This window comes from Hylobates moloch, unplaced genomic scaffold (assembly GCF_009828535.3).
Source record: "Hylobates moloch isolate HMO894 unplaced genomic scaffold, HMol_V3 SCAFFOLD_19, whole genome shotgun sequence".
Taxonomy (NCBI): Eukaryota; Metazoa; Chordata; class Mammalia; order Primates; family Hylobatidae; genus Hylobates; species Hylobates moloch.
This window is the reverse complement of record NW_026652294.1, coordinates 23,155,264-23,170,604: the sequence shown is the minus strand read 5'-3', so window position 1 is coordinate 23,170,604 and position 15,341 is coordinate 23,155,264. Positions and strand designations below refer to the sequence as shown.

Genomic DNA, 15,341 nt, shown 5'->3' with positions numbered 1-15,341 from the left:
GTTGGAGTGAGCCAAGATCGTGCCACTGCACTCCAGCTGGGTGACAGTGTGAGACTCCGTCTCAAAACAAAACAAAAATTAGCCAGGCGTGGTGGTGGGTCCCTATAAAGCCCAGCTACTCGGGAGGCTGAGGCAGGAGAATTGGTTGAATGCAGGAGGCAGAGGTTGCAGTGAGCCGAGATCACACCACTGCACTCCAGCCTGGGCAACAGAGGGAGACTCCATCTCCAAAATAAATAAATAAATAAATAAAACCTAGAAACTCTGGGCATGTGGGGTTGGAAAGGGATTCCAGGGAGAGGGCAGCCTGCGTGTCCAGACAGGGGGCAAGTGAGCCTGGGTCAGGTGTTGGCAAGGGCCCTGTCGTGGGGTAGGAGTGCCTCCCGGATGTGCTGAACTGGCCAGAATGTGGATTCAGGGCTCATAATGCAGGTTCCAGGCCAGACCCTGCCCTTCCTGGCTGTGTGCCAGTCACAGCAAGTCACTTCCTCCAAGTCTTGAGTTTCTCTCTAGGAAATCCCAAACCTTTCCCAGGGCTCAGCAGAGCTGGCAGACTGGTCACCCACCATCTAAAATGGGGACACTGAGGCCCAGCACAGGCTGTTTGTCATGTCCACACCTCTCAGGGCTCCCAGCCTTCCCCAGCCAGAACTGAGCACCAGGTGAGGGCTGGACACGGAGGAAGGCCGTTTGTGCACAGGAGCATGTGTGCTGACAAACACGTGTGCACACACATGCCCACCGTGCAGGGAAGGCCCTCATAGTCATGCTAGCCCCAGACATGCACACTCTTGCTCTCACCCAAACACGCGCAGACACCCGCACACTCGAGCTGCCAGCATTGGGAGCTGGGGGCGGGGCGGGTGCCCTTCAGGAGCAGGGACTCGGCTCCTCTGCCCGCCCCGCGGGGCTTGCTGCAGATGCCAGGGGTTATTTTAAGCCTGGATCAATGGATGAGTTTTGGTGACACAGGCTTGGTGGTAGTGGAGGGGGGCAGGCAGAAGAGATAAGGGGTGGGTGCCCTGGAGCCTTGATGGAGTGAGAGACCCTGGGGTCCAGGTCAAAGGGGTCACTCCTCGGCCGGGCTGCTCTATCTCCAGATCCCCTCACCCGGCACATGGCCAGGCACCTGGGGCAGTGTCAGCTGAATGGGCGATCAGATCCCAGGACTCAGCCAGTCAGGGTCAGCTGGGCTCTGTGTTCACAGCTGCCCTCTCCTGCTCCACTCACTCCCCGCGGCCAGGTGTTCCCATGGAGAGGAGAGGGTATCCAGTGCCTGGCACAGACCCAGTAGTTGTGGTTACCTATGGCTGCTGGCTGACCACTGAATCAGATTGAGACGGGGAGGAAGGCATGTGCGTGTGTTTGGCAAGGGGTGGTGTTGGGGGTTGGACATCAGTCCCTGGGAGGGGCTGGAATCCACTTCCTTCATTGGACAAATGGCTGTCACTATATACATGTATTTGAAGGCCTGATGGGGTCAACATGAGGAAAGCACCCAGTGCCAGGACGGTGGGGACAGGAGGGTGTCCAGGAAGGGGGAGCACTGGGAGACTTGCCCTGACCCAGCAGGGTCACCCTAACTTGGAAGAGGCCCCAGTTCCAAGGGGGCAGAGACAAGCCTTTTTCAACCCATTGCCCAGCAACGGGTGGGAAAAGTGGGAGAAGTGGCCCTCCTCAGAGCCCCTGCAGCCTCCAGGACAGTGGGCAATGGGCAGAGGGTGGCGGGGACTTCAATACCAGTGGCACGGGTTGTGCCACGGCTTCCATTTCTAGGAATGGCCCTAAGAAAAGGAAGCAGGAAAAGATATTCCAGAAAGTAGAGCTCAGAAGCTCTGAGAAGAATCACAAACGAGAAGTTTTTTTTGTTTTTTGTTTTTAAGACAGAGTCTCAATCTGTTGCCCAGGCTGGAGGGCAATAGCACGATCTCGGCTCACTGCAACCTCTGCCTCCCAGGTTCAAGCGATTCTCTGGCCTCAGCCTCCCGAGTAGCTGGGATTACAGGCATATGCCACCATGCCCAGGTAATTTTTGTATTTTTAGTAGAGGTGGGGTTTCACCATGTTGGTCAGGCTGGTCTCCAACTCCTGACCTCGTGATCCACCTGCCTCAGCCTCCCAAAGTGTTGGGATTACAGGCGTGAGCCACTGCCCCCAACCAAACGAAAAGTTTAAGGATGGCAAAAAGTAAACCACAAACCAGTTACAATCCAGCATGTAAAGTGTGGCATATTTTAGTGTGGTTGTCTCTGGCCATGGGATTAAAGCAATTTCATTTAATTCCTTTGTTCATCTGTCTTTTTTCTTCTAAACTGGTAATAAGGGGTCCTTTAATGAGGGCGGGTTTTTGGGGCTGGATGGGAAGTGTGTGTATGTGCGTGTGCACATGTGTGTGTGTAGGTGGGGGGAGCAGACTGTCTTTGACCAGGGCACAAGGAGAAGCTGAGAGGGGAGGTCACCTCCTCTTCCTGTCTGAACCCATTAATACCTGAAATTAGCCGTCAGCCCCTCATGTCAGGCAACAGACTTGATCCTCCTTAAAATGTAAATCCTTCCCTTCTTCTCCCTCACATTCTCCACTTTCATAAGCTGGTCCCAGTTGCTGAGTGAAGGATGGATGGAAAGGGGACCAGGAGGGACCCTAGGGAGCCCCAAATGCTTCATCTCACAGAAACTAGGAGCTAGAGTCCTTTCATTCATTTATTCATTCAGCAAATGCCGACAGAGGCCTGAGCTGCACACTGGGTGAATTGCACGCCCAGTCCTTGCCCTCCTGCTGTTTCCGTCTGGACAGAGGGAGGTTCCATATCGACCCCTACCTCCTGGAAGGGGCAGATTATGAGTCTGCCCTCCAGGAAGAGTCTTTGATGTTAAGATGAGATACTGAGGCAGGGAGAAGCCAAGCACCAGCACCTTCTCCAGTTCACCTCAACCCCGAAATCACCAGTGGGCCGTGCTGGGACCGGGTCCGGGCTCCTTAGGGCCCCAACACCCTACCCCTCGGTTTGTGAAAGGACCTGCGGGTCGGCACAGGGCGGAGGTCTTCCTCTTCCAGGCTTTCCCTCTCCAGGGCAGGGGCGAGCCCAATACTCCTCTCCTCACACCTGAGGGAGCAGATCGCAGAAGTGCGTCAGCCAAGCCGTGCCCATCGACGCAGGGATGGGGACATCCCTGGACCCCAGCCCAGCGGTCGAGGGGTCCTGGAACTGGGCTCGCGCCGTGGGGTAAATCTTTGGCCCTCTGAAGCGGGGCTGCCAGGGGAAGTCCTTCCCATTTGACAGGTGGAAAAATCGAGGCGCCGAGAGGGGAAGGAGCCCTCCTTATGTTATGATCAGAACAGACAGAGGGGACGGGAAGGAGGTGAGAGGGTGGCCCTGCCCGTCCCAGGGCAATTCCGGGCTGCTTTGACCTCCGCGCCTGTAAGGTACAGGTCCCCGCACCTGTAAGACACGGACGCTCTAGTCGCGGGCCCTAGAACTGATCCCCTTCGAGCGCCCAGTTCCGATGAATGTTTCGGGGCAGTCTTTGGGAGGGGTCCCCTGTGGGGCCCCCGGCTGCGCGGGCCCTGCTGCCCTCTCTCGCCCCTCGCGGCAGCCGCGCTCCTCCCCCGGCTCTGCCTCCCTTCCGCCCTCCCTCCTCTCTGCCTCCCCCGCCCGCCCGAGCCCGCGCCGAGCCCGAGCGGGAGCCGGAGCCGGAGCCGAAGCCAGAGCGCGGGCTGTACGGAGCGCGCGGCAGGAAGGTAGCGGAGTCGGGCGGCCCGCGGCCCCGGCGCGGCCTCCGCTAGGGCCAAGACCCGCACACCTGCCCGGCCGGGGAGAAGCCGGGGGCCGCGCGCAGGCGAAGACCCGCCGCCCGGCCCGGGGAAGATCCCAGGACGCGGACCGGGCAGCTCGGGTCCGAGGTGAGCCCGGGCGGAGGACGCGCCCACCGGAGGTGCAGCCTCGGAGCTCCAGACCCAGCCCAATCGGGGCTGGGGTCCCCAGAGGAGGCCGACGGCCGAGGCGGCGTGCGCCGGGAGCCAGCGCGATCCCTGCGGGAGCGGAGGAGCCGAGCCTGAGGGAGCCGCGGCGCCCGGCCATGCACCGGGCGCAGTAGCAGGAGGCGCGGGCCCGATGGCGCGGGCCGGGGCGCAGGGACTGTTCGGCGGCCGCCGTCCACCCGGCCTCTGGCTCGCGCTCACGCTTCGGCTCGCGTTGCTGCTGGCGCGGCCGCCGTCGGGCCGCGCGGGAGCCCCAGAGGCGCAGGGTCCCGCGGCGCCCGGCACGACAGCCCCGGCGGGGGGCGACCGCTGCCGCGGCTACTACGACGTGATGGGCCAGTGGGACCCGCCCTTCAACTGCAGCTCGGGCGCCTACAGCTTCTGCTGCGGCACGTGCGGCTACCGCTTCTGCTGCCACGACGGGCCGCGGCGCCTAGACCAGAGCCGCTGTTCCAACTACGACACGCCGGCCTGGGTCCAGACAGGCCGGCCGCCCGCCCGCGCCCGCGACACCGCGGCGCCCCGGGACCTGGGCCGCGAGCGCAGCCATACGGCCGTCTACGCTGTGTGCGGCGTCGCAGCGCTGCTGGTGCTGGCCGGCATCGGGGCGCGCCTGGGCCTGGAGAGGGCGCACAGCCCGCGCGCGCGGCGCACCGTGACCAGGTGAGCACGCGCCGCCCCGGGACCCCCGCCTGCTCCTCGGACTGCTCTCCCTGCCCGCTGATCCTTCCCGCCGCTCTCGAAGCGCTGGTTCTCCCAGCGGGCCCCTTCTCTTGGTTTTCCTGTCTCCTTCTCCCCCCGCCGCCCCCCCCACCTTCATCAGGGAGACACCTGACACCGCCCTGACTCCCCTTGACCTTCTGCCCGTGCTGGGCGCCGCACCGCCTTTCCCTGCTCGAGTCTCCTCTGGAGGGCGGGGCGGGGGGGGCGGGTTTGGGGGGGTAGCCTTGGACAGAGGGCACCGGGTCACTATCCAGGGTAAAGGGCGCCGCTGGCCAGGAGGGTGACCGGGCGTCTTGGGCACAGGGAAAGGAAGGGGCGCTTGGCTCTCTGGGTGCCCATCTCCTGCTTCTCCCCAGTCCTCCCTCCTCTCTTCCACCTCCTGCCTCTCCCCTGCCCCCACAGCTGTGACTCAGGGCTGCCCTTCCCTCCTTGGGTTTCATAGGCCTCCCGCCACTCACCCCATGCCACAGCTCCCAGGTGAAGGTCAGGGCTCCCTCTGCGTAGAAAGGGGACTCTGGAACACAGTCGTGTGTTGCTGAGGCCAGGACAGGTGTTTGCTGCATTCTGAGCTTGGTGTGAAGTGGGCACTACAGGGTCCAGGTCCCCTTCCTTGGTTGGAACGAGGACTCTGGGACTCTATGTGTCCTGACCCTGGAACTCCCACCCACATGCCACACGTGGCACTCACATGCCTCCAGCAACCCCCATGCCCTGGGGCCTGTGCCCTCCTCATCCACCCGGTCCCAGCACCCTTTGGGCCTGTGGGCTGCTGACACCGAATGTGACAGGCTGGTATTTAAAAGTGACCATAGAGAAGCCTTCATGCCCTGGTGGGCCAGATGTGGACACTTTCCCCTCCTGGGCCTCAGAGGCAGGGGGTTAGGGCTTCCTTGGCACTTCAGCACCCCTCGCTCCCGAAACCACGTAGCCCACTTTCTCCCAGGGAGCTCTAGGGTGAAGCTCGGGCTGGCACCCTGGCCTCCACCCTCAGCTCCTGCACTGCCTTCAGGAGGTGGAGACTCCTGGCCTGGCTTCTGGATGCTGCAGGGGTAGGGGCTAGGCTGCCCGAATTTGGGGGTCCCTCATGCTGGGTGAGGGTAGCATGGAAGAGGCCTGTGTATGTCTTTGACAGGGGCGGGGAAAAAGGAACTTAGGGCCATGATGGTGAGGGGTGGCTGCGGCAGCCCAGCTGACATGTTCATCCTGAACTCCCCGTACCTGCTGGGAATGGGGCAGCAGGTTTGGTGATGCCTCAGGAAAGCCGCGCCCACCCCTGCTGTGCTGTGTGGTGTAGGCCAGTCCCTTCTCCTTTCTGGGCTTCAGGCTCCCATGGCCCCTGACTCCCTTTTCTCTGCTGGGGAGACCTGGAATGGGACGTAGGCTCGTGTGTGGGTGTGTCCTGAGTCCCTGTCCTCCCCTCGAGTCTCACCCTTCATTCTGCTGTGTTGGGGTTGAAGGCCAGGGAAGGTTTCTCAGAGGGCTTGGGGCGGGGGGCATCTGGAAAGAGTTTGTGCAAAGGCCCAGAGGCGTGGCAGTTACTCAGCTGTCAGGGAGACAGGAGCTGGTGGTGCTTGCCTAGAGATGAGGCCACAGAGGTGAGCTGCTGGGGAGCGGGCAGGGCAGGAAGGTCAGCCCAGGCAGGTACTAGGATGGTTTCAGACCCTGCCATCAAACCTGAAGCCAGACCTCGGCCATCCCTGGTGTCCTGCCTCCTGAATGCCCTTCACGAATCAGCCATTTGAGGCTCCAAACCCAGAAGGAGGGTCAGGCTGAGTAGGAGAAAATCATGGGTTCCGGGTTCTGAAGGCAGCTGGGCTGCAGACACTGTCACATCACAGCTGGGTGGGGGCTGGGTGTTGGGTCCAGGGAGGTGGCTGTCCAAGGTCACACAGCCTGTGGGTCCTGGGCTGCCACCAGGGGGTTTCCCAGCATCCCCTTTCCCTCATCCATCTGTCCTTCATGCCCGTGATGGCAGCTTTATCCCAGGTCCCAGCAGAAGCCGCAGCTGCAGGGGCAGTTAGGCAGGCAGGTAAATAAGGCATCCTGGGCCGGGCGCGGTGGCTCACACCTGTAATCTCAGCACTTTGGGAGGCTGAGACCGGCGGAGTTGGAGACCAGCCTGGCCAACATGGTGAAACCCCGTCTCTACTAAAAATACAAAAATTAGCCGGGTGTGGTGGCGGGCACCTTATAATCCCAGCTACTAGGGAAGCTGAGGCTGGAGAATCACTTGAACCGGGGAGGTGGAGGTTGCAGTGAGCCGAGATTGCGCCATTGCACTCCAGCCTGGGCAACAGAGCGAGACTCTGCTTCAAAATATAAAAAAATTAAAAAAAGGATTCCTGGAGGAGGCCGCTGATGGGGTCTGAAGAATGAGTAGCAGTTTTTTGGGAGAAGAGGCAGGAAAGCAGAGAAAGCTCGCATTAGGAGGGGAGGCTCACCTGGGGAAGGTCCGGGAGAGTGGGCTCCAGGGAGGGGAGGGAAGGGGAGCCTCATTAGAGTTTCCTGACCTGCTCTGGGAAGCAGCTGTCTTGGGGCCACAGGTGAGGCTGGCAGATACTGCCTGGGAGGGGAAGCTCGTGTGTGATTTCGAGCACCGGAGAGGATGAAAGAACTGCCCAAGGCCGCACGGTGAGACGGTGGTGGCCGGGGCTGGCTTTTGATGAGGTGGGAGACAGAGGGCCACCCCGACCGCTGTCCCCGCAGGGCGCTGACAGAGCTTCTGAAGCAGCCGGGCCCCCAGGAGCCATTGCCTCCCACCCTGGGCCCACCCCTGGGTGGCTGTGTCCAGGTGCAGATGGGGGACGGCCTTCCCCGGGGCTCCCCCCACAACAGCGCAGGTGAGTCGGTGGCGGGCGGGGCTGAGCGGTGGCGGAGCACGCGGAGGGGCGTGAGAGGCCGAGAGGGGGTCCCTCGGCTGGGGCGTAGAGGCTTCCCCGGTGGAAATGAGCCGCGGCCTCTGCGGGTGAGGGGCCCGACCGGCCAGCCAGCTCCCCAGGGTGGAGAGGGACCCCCCACGGGTCCTGCGGCCTCGAGTCTGGGGGGCTGTGATGTGTGAGGAAGGTTCCAGATGCAGGATTTGCTGGCCGCGGCTGTGATCTGAGGCTCGGGCTCCGGAGCCTCCCCCTGGGTCTCTCGAGAGGCAGGCAGGCTTGGCAGCCCCCACGCCCCGTCTGGGTTCTGTTCCTCAGACATCCCCCGTCTCGGCGGGAGCAGGTCCCAGGACTCCGCGCCTGGCTCGAGCGTCGCCTCCGGGCGAGCCCTTCTTGAGGGTGGCAACCCCCGGGCTGGCTGCCGCCGCCGCTGCGCGTGACTCGGAGCCAGGCCCTGTTCCAGGCGCTGGAGGCTGCCGCGAAGACAGGCTTGGCTCGCAGCCTCGCCCGGAGAACGGTCCCCCAGGTTCTCACCGAACGGCCTCGGGGAGAGGGCTACGGAGAGGTGACAGCGAGGGCGAAGTGACCCGGGGCATCGGACCGAGCCGCGTCTCACTCCTCGCTCCAGACAAGAAGCTCCTCAACAACGCGCCCCGGGGCTCGGCCGCCCCGGGGCCTCCGCGCGGCCCGCGGCTGCAGGGCGGCGGCAGCCTGACGCTGCAGCCCGACTACGCCAAGTACGCCACGTTCAAGGCCGCCGCGCTCAAGGCTGCAGGTGAGTGGCGGGTGCGGGCAGCGCCAGTGCACCTGGGCGCACGAGCTTTCGGACTACGACGCGCAGGGGCCCAGCTCTAAGCGCCAAGTTCCCAGTTCCGCGCGCCCGCCGCTCGGCCAATCGGCTCCCGCGCCCCAGCGGGCCCCGCCCCCGGCCCGCGCCGGCCCCGGCCGGGACCCCTTGTCCAGTCCGGAGCTTGGGTGCTTGGCGCGGCGTGACTCTTCCCTGCCCTGTTCCCGCAGAGGCCGCCCCGCGGGACTTCTGCCAGCGTTTCCCCGCCCTTGAGCCGTCCCCGCGGCAACCCCCGGCGCGGGTCCCGCGACCGCCCCCGGACTTACCTGCGCCGCTGGACGCCTGCCCCTGGGCCCCGCCTGTCTACGCGCCCCCTGCCGCGCCGGGCCCCTATGCCGCCTGGACCGCCAGTCGCCCGGCCCGGCCCGCCCCGCTCGGCTACCCGACGGCTCGGGCCTTCCAGGTACCCCGGCGACCCGGTCAAGCGGCCCGGCGCCAGTTCAGCGTGGAGAAGATGCCTGAGACCTTCAGCCGGCAGCCCCCGGGCCTTTACGGCAGCGCGGGCCGCGGGTCCCGGTACCTAAGGACCAACAGCAAGACCGAGGTCACCGTGTGAAGCGGGGCCGCGGTCCCCTCGAGGCCACGGTCTCCTCGAGGCATGGGCTGGGGCCCCGTCTGCCCGTCGGAGCCCCAGGCCACAGGGAGAGGAGCGCCTGCCGTAAGGCCAGCTCTTCTGTCTGCCTCAGCGGCACTGGTGTCTTGGAGCCTGCAGGCCGCGGGTTCGTCTTGTAAATAAGCCCTTTTATGTGGTTCCTGCCCCTGAGAATAAAGAAGCCCCAGCGTGGCTGCGAGGCAGCGTTGGTCACTGACTGGACAGATGGCAGTGCAGGTAGAGGGCACGGTGAGTGCAAGGTTGGAGGACTGCTCCAGTGCACCAGCCAGAGCCAGGGGGAAGTGGCTGGGGAGGGTGGCCAGGGTTGAATGTCAGGGTTAATGCTCACCCCAGTGGGAGCCCTGGGAGAGAGGGAAGTTAGACTTCAGCCATAGAAAGGCCCGGGCACAGGAGAGAGGGCTGTTGGGTCCAAGGCCCAGTGGGGGGTCCATGCCCTGTACTGAAGGTGAGCCCGCTCCAGCCGCCACTCTGCAGCTTGAGTTGGCTGAACCTGGCTGATGCTCACTGACCATTGGCGGTGGGCCAGCCCGTGGCCTGCAGGTCGCTTGGCCAGATTGGCCCCGGGCTACCCCCCTTAATGGGTGTGGGCCGTGTGGACATCTGGTGCTCCGGATGGGGGCGCCTCCTCCCAGGAGCTTCTCTGAAGGAAATGGGGGAAAAGCTGGAGCAGGGGCCCTGGCGGTGTCCCTCTGGGAGGGCTTCCGGCACCTGGCTGTGGCCCAGGGCACTGCTAGCAGCCTGCGTGCATCTTCCACAGAGTTCCTCTGCGCCAGGTAACGCTGGGGAGGCTAGGGGCCAGGGCTGTGGCTGGTTGAGGTGTGTGACCTCAGCAAAGCCACCCAGGTGGGTCTGTTTCTCTCCTGAGTACCTGAAGTGTGGTGTACTGTTTTAAGAACAATGGCCACCATTTGTTGGCCTTTCTCATGAAATCCACAAGCGCCTCAAGGGGGTGTGTCTTTACAGAGGAGGAAATTTGGGTTTTGAAACCTAAGTAGCTTGCCCAAGGTCACCCAGCAGACTCCCAGGTTAGGACCCTCCTGAATTGCTGTGAATCGGCTGGAATGGCAAGCAACAGGCAGTTTGGCTGGGAGGGAGGGTTCTGAGTGTTGGTGGGGAGGGGTCCTTATTCCCAGGGTATATATAAACAGCCTGGAGCTTTCCTTCTGCTGGTTGGGCTGTCCTGAGGCCCCAGAACCCACCAGGCCTGGTCTCCACTCCTGCCATGAAGGGTCCACCTCCCTGTCCCTTTAGGCTGTTAAGGAAACCAAGGCCTAGAAGCACCAGGACAGAGCCCTGGGCCCACGGTCCTGCCTCTGTCCCACAGCTGTGCAGAGCTGGAAGAGGAGGGTGCGGGCTGAGTCATGGAGCCTACTCAGACTCACAAAGGAATCTGGTTCCTTCTCACCCCACCTCCCACCCCCTGTCCCCCAACGCATGACGCACCTGTGGCTGGGGTGTGTCAAGAGTGGGCAATTCCCCCTGCTCATTCTCAGTCCCAAGGGCCCTGGATCTTCATCCCAGTGGAGCCAGGCTGAGGCTGTGGGCAGTGGCCATCCCTGAAAATGATGGAGCTATGCACGGGACCAGCTGCAACTGGGCCTCACCGGGCTGCTCTGGTCTCAGGGTAGCCTGCTGTGACTACCCTTCAGAGAAGGATGTGGCTCATAGCTGAAGGGATTCAGCCCCATGCTCAGTCACATCCTGACTCCTCTTGCAATGAGGCCCAGCACTCCCATCCCAGTCTGTGGTCCTGTCCCCTGGTGTGTCTTATGCCAAGCCTGGCCTCGCCAGCCACACAAGGCACTCGCTGTAAACTTGCATCCCATCATGCAGTCCTGGCACACAAGCCTTTGGAGCTGCAGTTCATGGCTGAGCTTAGTTTCCCAATTCTGCACACATGGAAGTGGAGACTGAGGCCAGGTCCTACCCAAGGTGACCCAGCTGGGAAGCACAGGACCTGGACTTCGATCTGACTTGTGGGCCAGTGAGCCTCCTGGCTCAGAGGGTCACTGCCTTCAGGGAGGGGGAAACTAAGGAGCAGTTTACCCAGTGGGGGAGAGGGTCAGCACCCCAAATCTGTCAGCCAGCCAGCATTACATCCAGGGAAAAAGCTGGAACCTGGATACAGTGACCTCTGACCCCCCAAAGTGCCACCCACAGCCCTTTTATCCCAGGCTGGAGGGTGCACCAGGCACCGGAAGGAAGGTGGGCAAGGGAGGCCCATTAGACTGAAGCCAGGGGTCCTTTCAGCAGTTGGCGGGCTGCCCTCAGTCCCTGGCCCATTGCCTGCCAAGTCATGCAGCCCCTTGGCTGGGCACCACAGCAGTCGCACTACAGACCCTCACACACCTTGTGCTGGGTGGTACCAATCTGTGTTTATTGAATAACCTATGTCTGGGACACGGTGACTGATTGAACATCAAGAAAGCCATGGGTGTATCCCCCTTTTCAGTGAAAAACCACCCCCTCCCACCCCCAAACAATAGTGAGAAAAGGCACAGGACATACACACGACACGCAGGCGGGCAGGGTCCATAAGTTACAGTGAGAGTAGGGGAGGGGCATGAGAGAAAGAAAGCAGGTGGGGTCCAAGCACACCCCAGGGATAACTTCCAGCCTGCATCAAGGTGGCCCTGCTGTGAGCACCCCCCCCAGTCTGTGCTGGGGCTACTGCCCACCCTCTGCTCCAACCAGCCTGAGGATGGGGCACAGGGAGGCAGGGCCCGTCACTCAGGAGGCCATGGGAGAAACAGTCTTCGGGAGGTGCTGCACCTGGGGGCCCAGTAAAGTAGGACTTTTTCTCCTAGGACCCGCATTGAGGCAGGGGACCTCATTCCTAGTGCCCACCATAGGCAACCTTCTGCCCACTCTGAAAAGAGGGGCTTGCCACTGGGGAGGGATTGGGGGTTGGTCCCTGCCATCCTGGTTTATCTTCAGCTCAAGAATTAGGGATAAAAATATACAGATATGCCTCAACTTACCATGGGGTTACTTCCTGATAAACCCATCATAAATGAAAATATCCTAAGTAAGTCAAAAATTCATTTAATACCCCAACAGACCAATTGTAAAGTTGAAACATGGTTTAAGTTGAACCACTGTTAAGTTGGGGACATTCTGTACTGTGGAGGTAGGAGTTGGGGTAGGGGGAGGAGGGAACCTAGAAGCCATGCTGAAGGCCCCTGGTCCCCAGTCCCAATGGGTGGCTTCATTTCTCCCAGCCCCCTGGGCCTACCCTGAGCTTGGGCTGACATCCTAGGAGGCGGGGAGTGGGAAGGAACAGGACAATTAAATAAGATACCATTTATTTTTTTAAAAATTAAAAAATAATGCCAACATTATTTCATCCATCCGCAGGCCTGCCCCCTGCCTCCCACCAGCCTCCCAGGGCTGGGCCTCCCTCCTCCCCTGGCTGTCCTGTGTAATAAAGGGAAAAACAAATGAGCAGGCTGTCATGCCCAGGGGAGGGAACACAGACCCAGGGAGAGAATCAAGACGCTACAGCAACTCAGCCTCGCATCATGGCAAACCCAAGCACACTGGTAGAAAACATTCGTATAAAAAGGGGAGGGCATGCTGGGCACAGGCCTGAAGGCAACTGCTCCCTGGTGCTCAGAGACTGCTGTCCCCCAGAGAAAGCCTGATAAAAACTGAGGAAGCAAAAAGGAGAGAGTCGGGTTCAGGAGAAAGAAACTCAGGAAAGGCTGGAGGCAGGGGCTTGGCAGCTTGGGAGCTCCCCCTGCTGCTATCAAGTCAGGGCTGCCCAGTTTCTGCCCTGCCACCTTTCCTCTCATGCCCACCAGGCCCTGGACCATGGGCATCTAGTGACAGCAGCTTTAAGGGGCTCTGCCCAGGGGTCTGCTGGCCTGAGGTGGCCCAGAAGCCTTGGCAGGTGACAGCTAAGACAAGGCTCCTCCCCACCACTCTCAGCGGGAAGATGCTGGGGGGGAAGAGAGAGAAACCGAGAGAGAGGTGGAGGGGTGGGCTGAGCCTGGTGGTCAGGAGGCGGCAATGGCAGTGCCACCACCCAGCTTAACAATCATCTGCTGGCAGTCGTTGCAGGAGCGCCGGTCGCCCACCTTCTCCAGGGTGCGGGCAGCTTCAGCCAGCAGCACTGCCCGCTGGCCCGGGGAGGAGAGGAAGGAGAGGGGCAGGTGGCGGCAGGCCAGCAGGATGGCGGTGGCCCGCTCTCGCTGGCCGGGCCAGGCATCCACCTCTCCTGTGGGAAGGAGATGTGTGTCAGAACTGAGAATCTACCATGAAGCTGGTGCTGTTCCTTGGCGTTACCTGGACTCATTCACTGAACGCTCACATCCATCCTGGGAGGTGGGGTCTGCTGCCCCACCCAGTCCACGGAAAAGAAGTGAACTTGTCCAGCCTCTCACGGCCAGCCCGTGGTGGGGCTGAGATGGACCCACATGACCTGGCTCGAGCCTCTGCTTCTATGCCTGTGCCTGTGCTGGGACGCCACCCCAACCCTCCTTCCCTGATCAGAGCACAACCCATGACCACCCCAGCCCCTGCAACCCACCAAGGGCGGCCTCAGGCTTCTTTCATTCTCAGAGAGGCGAGAGGTGTGCTGGGCACCGCTGCCAGATGTGGGAGCTGGGCTGGCCCCTCCCCTCCTCTCTTCCCAGGGTGCAGGGCCCAGCCCAGCCTGTGAGCTGGGGAGTGGTGGACTCACCGTGCTTGGCGCTCTGTGTGGTGCGCCGCCGCAGGCTGTGTTCCAGCAGCTGGTGGGTGCGGGTGGGGCTGGCTCCTGCCATCAGGCGCACGGTGGCTTCATGCAGGAACACCTGGGGAGGTGCCGGGGTGACATCCATCATACCCCTGGTCCCCACCTGTCTATGCCCAGGGTAGCTCTCCCTGAGCCATCTCGCCTGCCACCTGATGACATCCCTTCCCACACCACCCTGCCTTGCTCACCCCTGAAAAGCAACCTCTGTTGTCTCGTACTCTGACCCTGAGCCAGGCCGGAAACCTGGCTGAACGGCAGGAGCAGGATGAGAGGATAGAGAGGCAAAAGGCCTGCTTTTCCCAACTGGTGACAAGAAAGCCCTGGATGCACCTTGTGCGGCTGGTAGACAAGTGCCCTGGGTGAAGCCCCAAGGCCCTGGAGGCTGCCTCCAGTTTGACAAAAGGACAGGTGTGACAGGGACAGAGGGGTGAGGAGGGACTGTTGGGCTGGTACCAGAGAGGCTTGGTATCCTCTTTCCGTATCTTTAGGAAGGAACAGAGTCTAGAGGTGTGCGGGTGAAGTCTGCAGCGCTTAGGTATGAGCCACTGGGGGGTGGAGGGCAAGGCTGAGGTCTGTCACTTCTTAAAATCTCAAGCTCTTTTTGATGCTTTTATATCTCAGTCTTCAGTGCTGCCAAGTGGATTCTGGTCCTGGTAGGCGATGGGGAGCCACTGATGGGCTCTCAGCAGGAAGAAGCAGAATGGAAATGGTGTTTAAGAGGAGGCCTTTGGACCAGGCGAGGTGGCTCACACCTGTAATCCCAGCACTTTGGGAGGCCGAGGCAGGAGGATAGCTTGAGGCTAGGGGTTTGAGACCAGCCTGGGCCAATAGACTCCATCTATTATGAAAAAAAGGCCACTGATGCCAGCCATGCTGTGAGCAGACCAGAGAGCTGACCAGAGTGGGCTCCAGGAGGCAGGGGTGCCGCTCCAGGCCTTGGGGTACACGCCATCTTTTCCACAGTAAGGAATGGCTCTCTGATATTGTCTGTTGTGTCTGTCTTGGCTCGCTGCACACAGTGGCCACAGTGCAACCCTGTGTGGGTCCCGCAGCACCTCAGGGTGATGGGTGTGGAGGCTGAATACCAGGCTCCACGGCAGCAGCTTTGCTCTGAGGCCTTCTTCCAGCCCAGCCCGTGCCCCCTCAATGACACTTGAGTCATCTCACTCAAATTTTTAGAAAAAAATACAGGTACAAATATGTTGAATACATTATGTAGCAATAAAAATAAACAAAAAAGGAAATAGCTGGAGCCTGGCAAGCCCAATCATAGAACTTTCCTCTGTGACTTAGTTCAGATCATGTGGCCACTGCCAAGGGGATGTTACCCAGCAGCAGAACTGAAGCCTCTAGCTACTGTGAAAAAGAATCAAAGTGAATTTCCCTTTAAGTGCGCTTCTAGAGAAATTGTCACTTTGTCAACAGTTATGAAAGTCAAAGTGGAGCTCGGGACCAGGCCAGGAGCCCTGACTTGCCGCCATTGCCCTCAGAGCCCTCCCACCCAGCATGTGCCTGGGGAGGCACAGCTCTCTGCTGTCCCCTGTCTGTGGCAGCAAAGTATGGCCTGC

General features: G+C 61.2%; 2 protein-coding genes across 3 annotated transcripts in view; one reads left to right on the top strand and one right to left on the bottom strand.

Annotated features, from left to right (window-relative positions):
* The first annotated feature begins 3,691 nt into the window (after positions 1-3,691).
* On the top strand, positions 3,692-9,305 carry SHISA8 (shisa family member 8). Of its 2 annotated transcripts, none has more exons than XM_032138285.2 (4): positions 3,692-4,642; positions 7,409-7,542; positions 8,039-8,350; positions 8,593-9,305. In XM_032138285.2, the coding sequence occupies exons 1-4, from the start codon at positions 4,113-4,115 to the stop codon at positions 8,976-8,978; spliced, it is 1,362 nt and encodes a 453-aa protein (XP_031994176.1). In that variant the 5' UTR covers positions 3,692-4,112; the 3' UTR covers positions 8,979-9,305. The 2 variants fall into 2 exon arrangements, with proteins under 2 accessions (XP_031994176.1, XP_031994175.1); XM_032138284.2 differs by having other exon boundaries at positions 7,919-8,350.
* A 2,065-nt stretch (positions 9,306-11,370) lies between these two features.
* The window catches only part of SREBF2 (sterol regulatory element binding transcription factor 2), a 75,059-nt gene continuing 71,088 nt past the window's right edge, over positions 11,371-15,341 (bottom strand). The window contains exons 18-19 of the mRNA XM_032138283.2: positions 13,720-13,831; positions 11,371-13,254 (exon numbers count right to left, since the gene is read on the bottom strand). Coding sequence (XP_031994174.1) covers positions 13,034-13,254; positions 13,720-13,831 — 333 coding nt within the window. The 3' untranslated portion in view covers positions 11,371-13,033. The remainder of the gene's footprint in view (positions 13,255-13,719; positions 13,832-15,341) is intronic.

Bases quoted from the DNA above. Each gene is read 5' to 3' on its own strand.
- SHISA8 (XM_032138284.2), top strand. From the start codon at position 4,113: ATGGCGCGGGCCGGGGCGCAGGGACTGTTCGGCGGCCGCCGTCCACCC. The intron at 7,543-7,918 runs GTGAGTCGGTGG...CGGCGGGAGCAG, and splicing joins CTCCCCCCACAACAGCGCAG to GTCCCAGGACTCCGCGCCTG. The intron at 8,351-8,592 runs GTGAGTGGCGGG...CTGTTCCCGCAG, and splicing joins CGCCGCGCTCAAGGCTGCAG to AGGCCGCCCCGCGGGACTTC.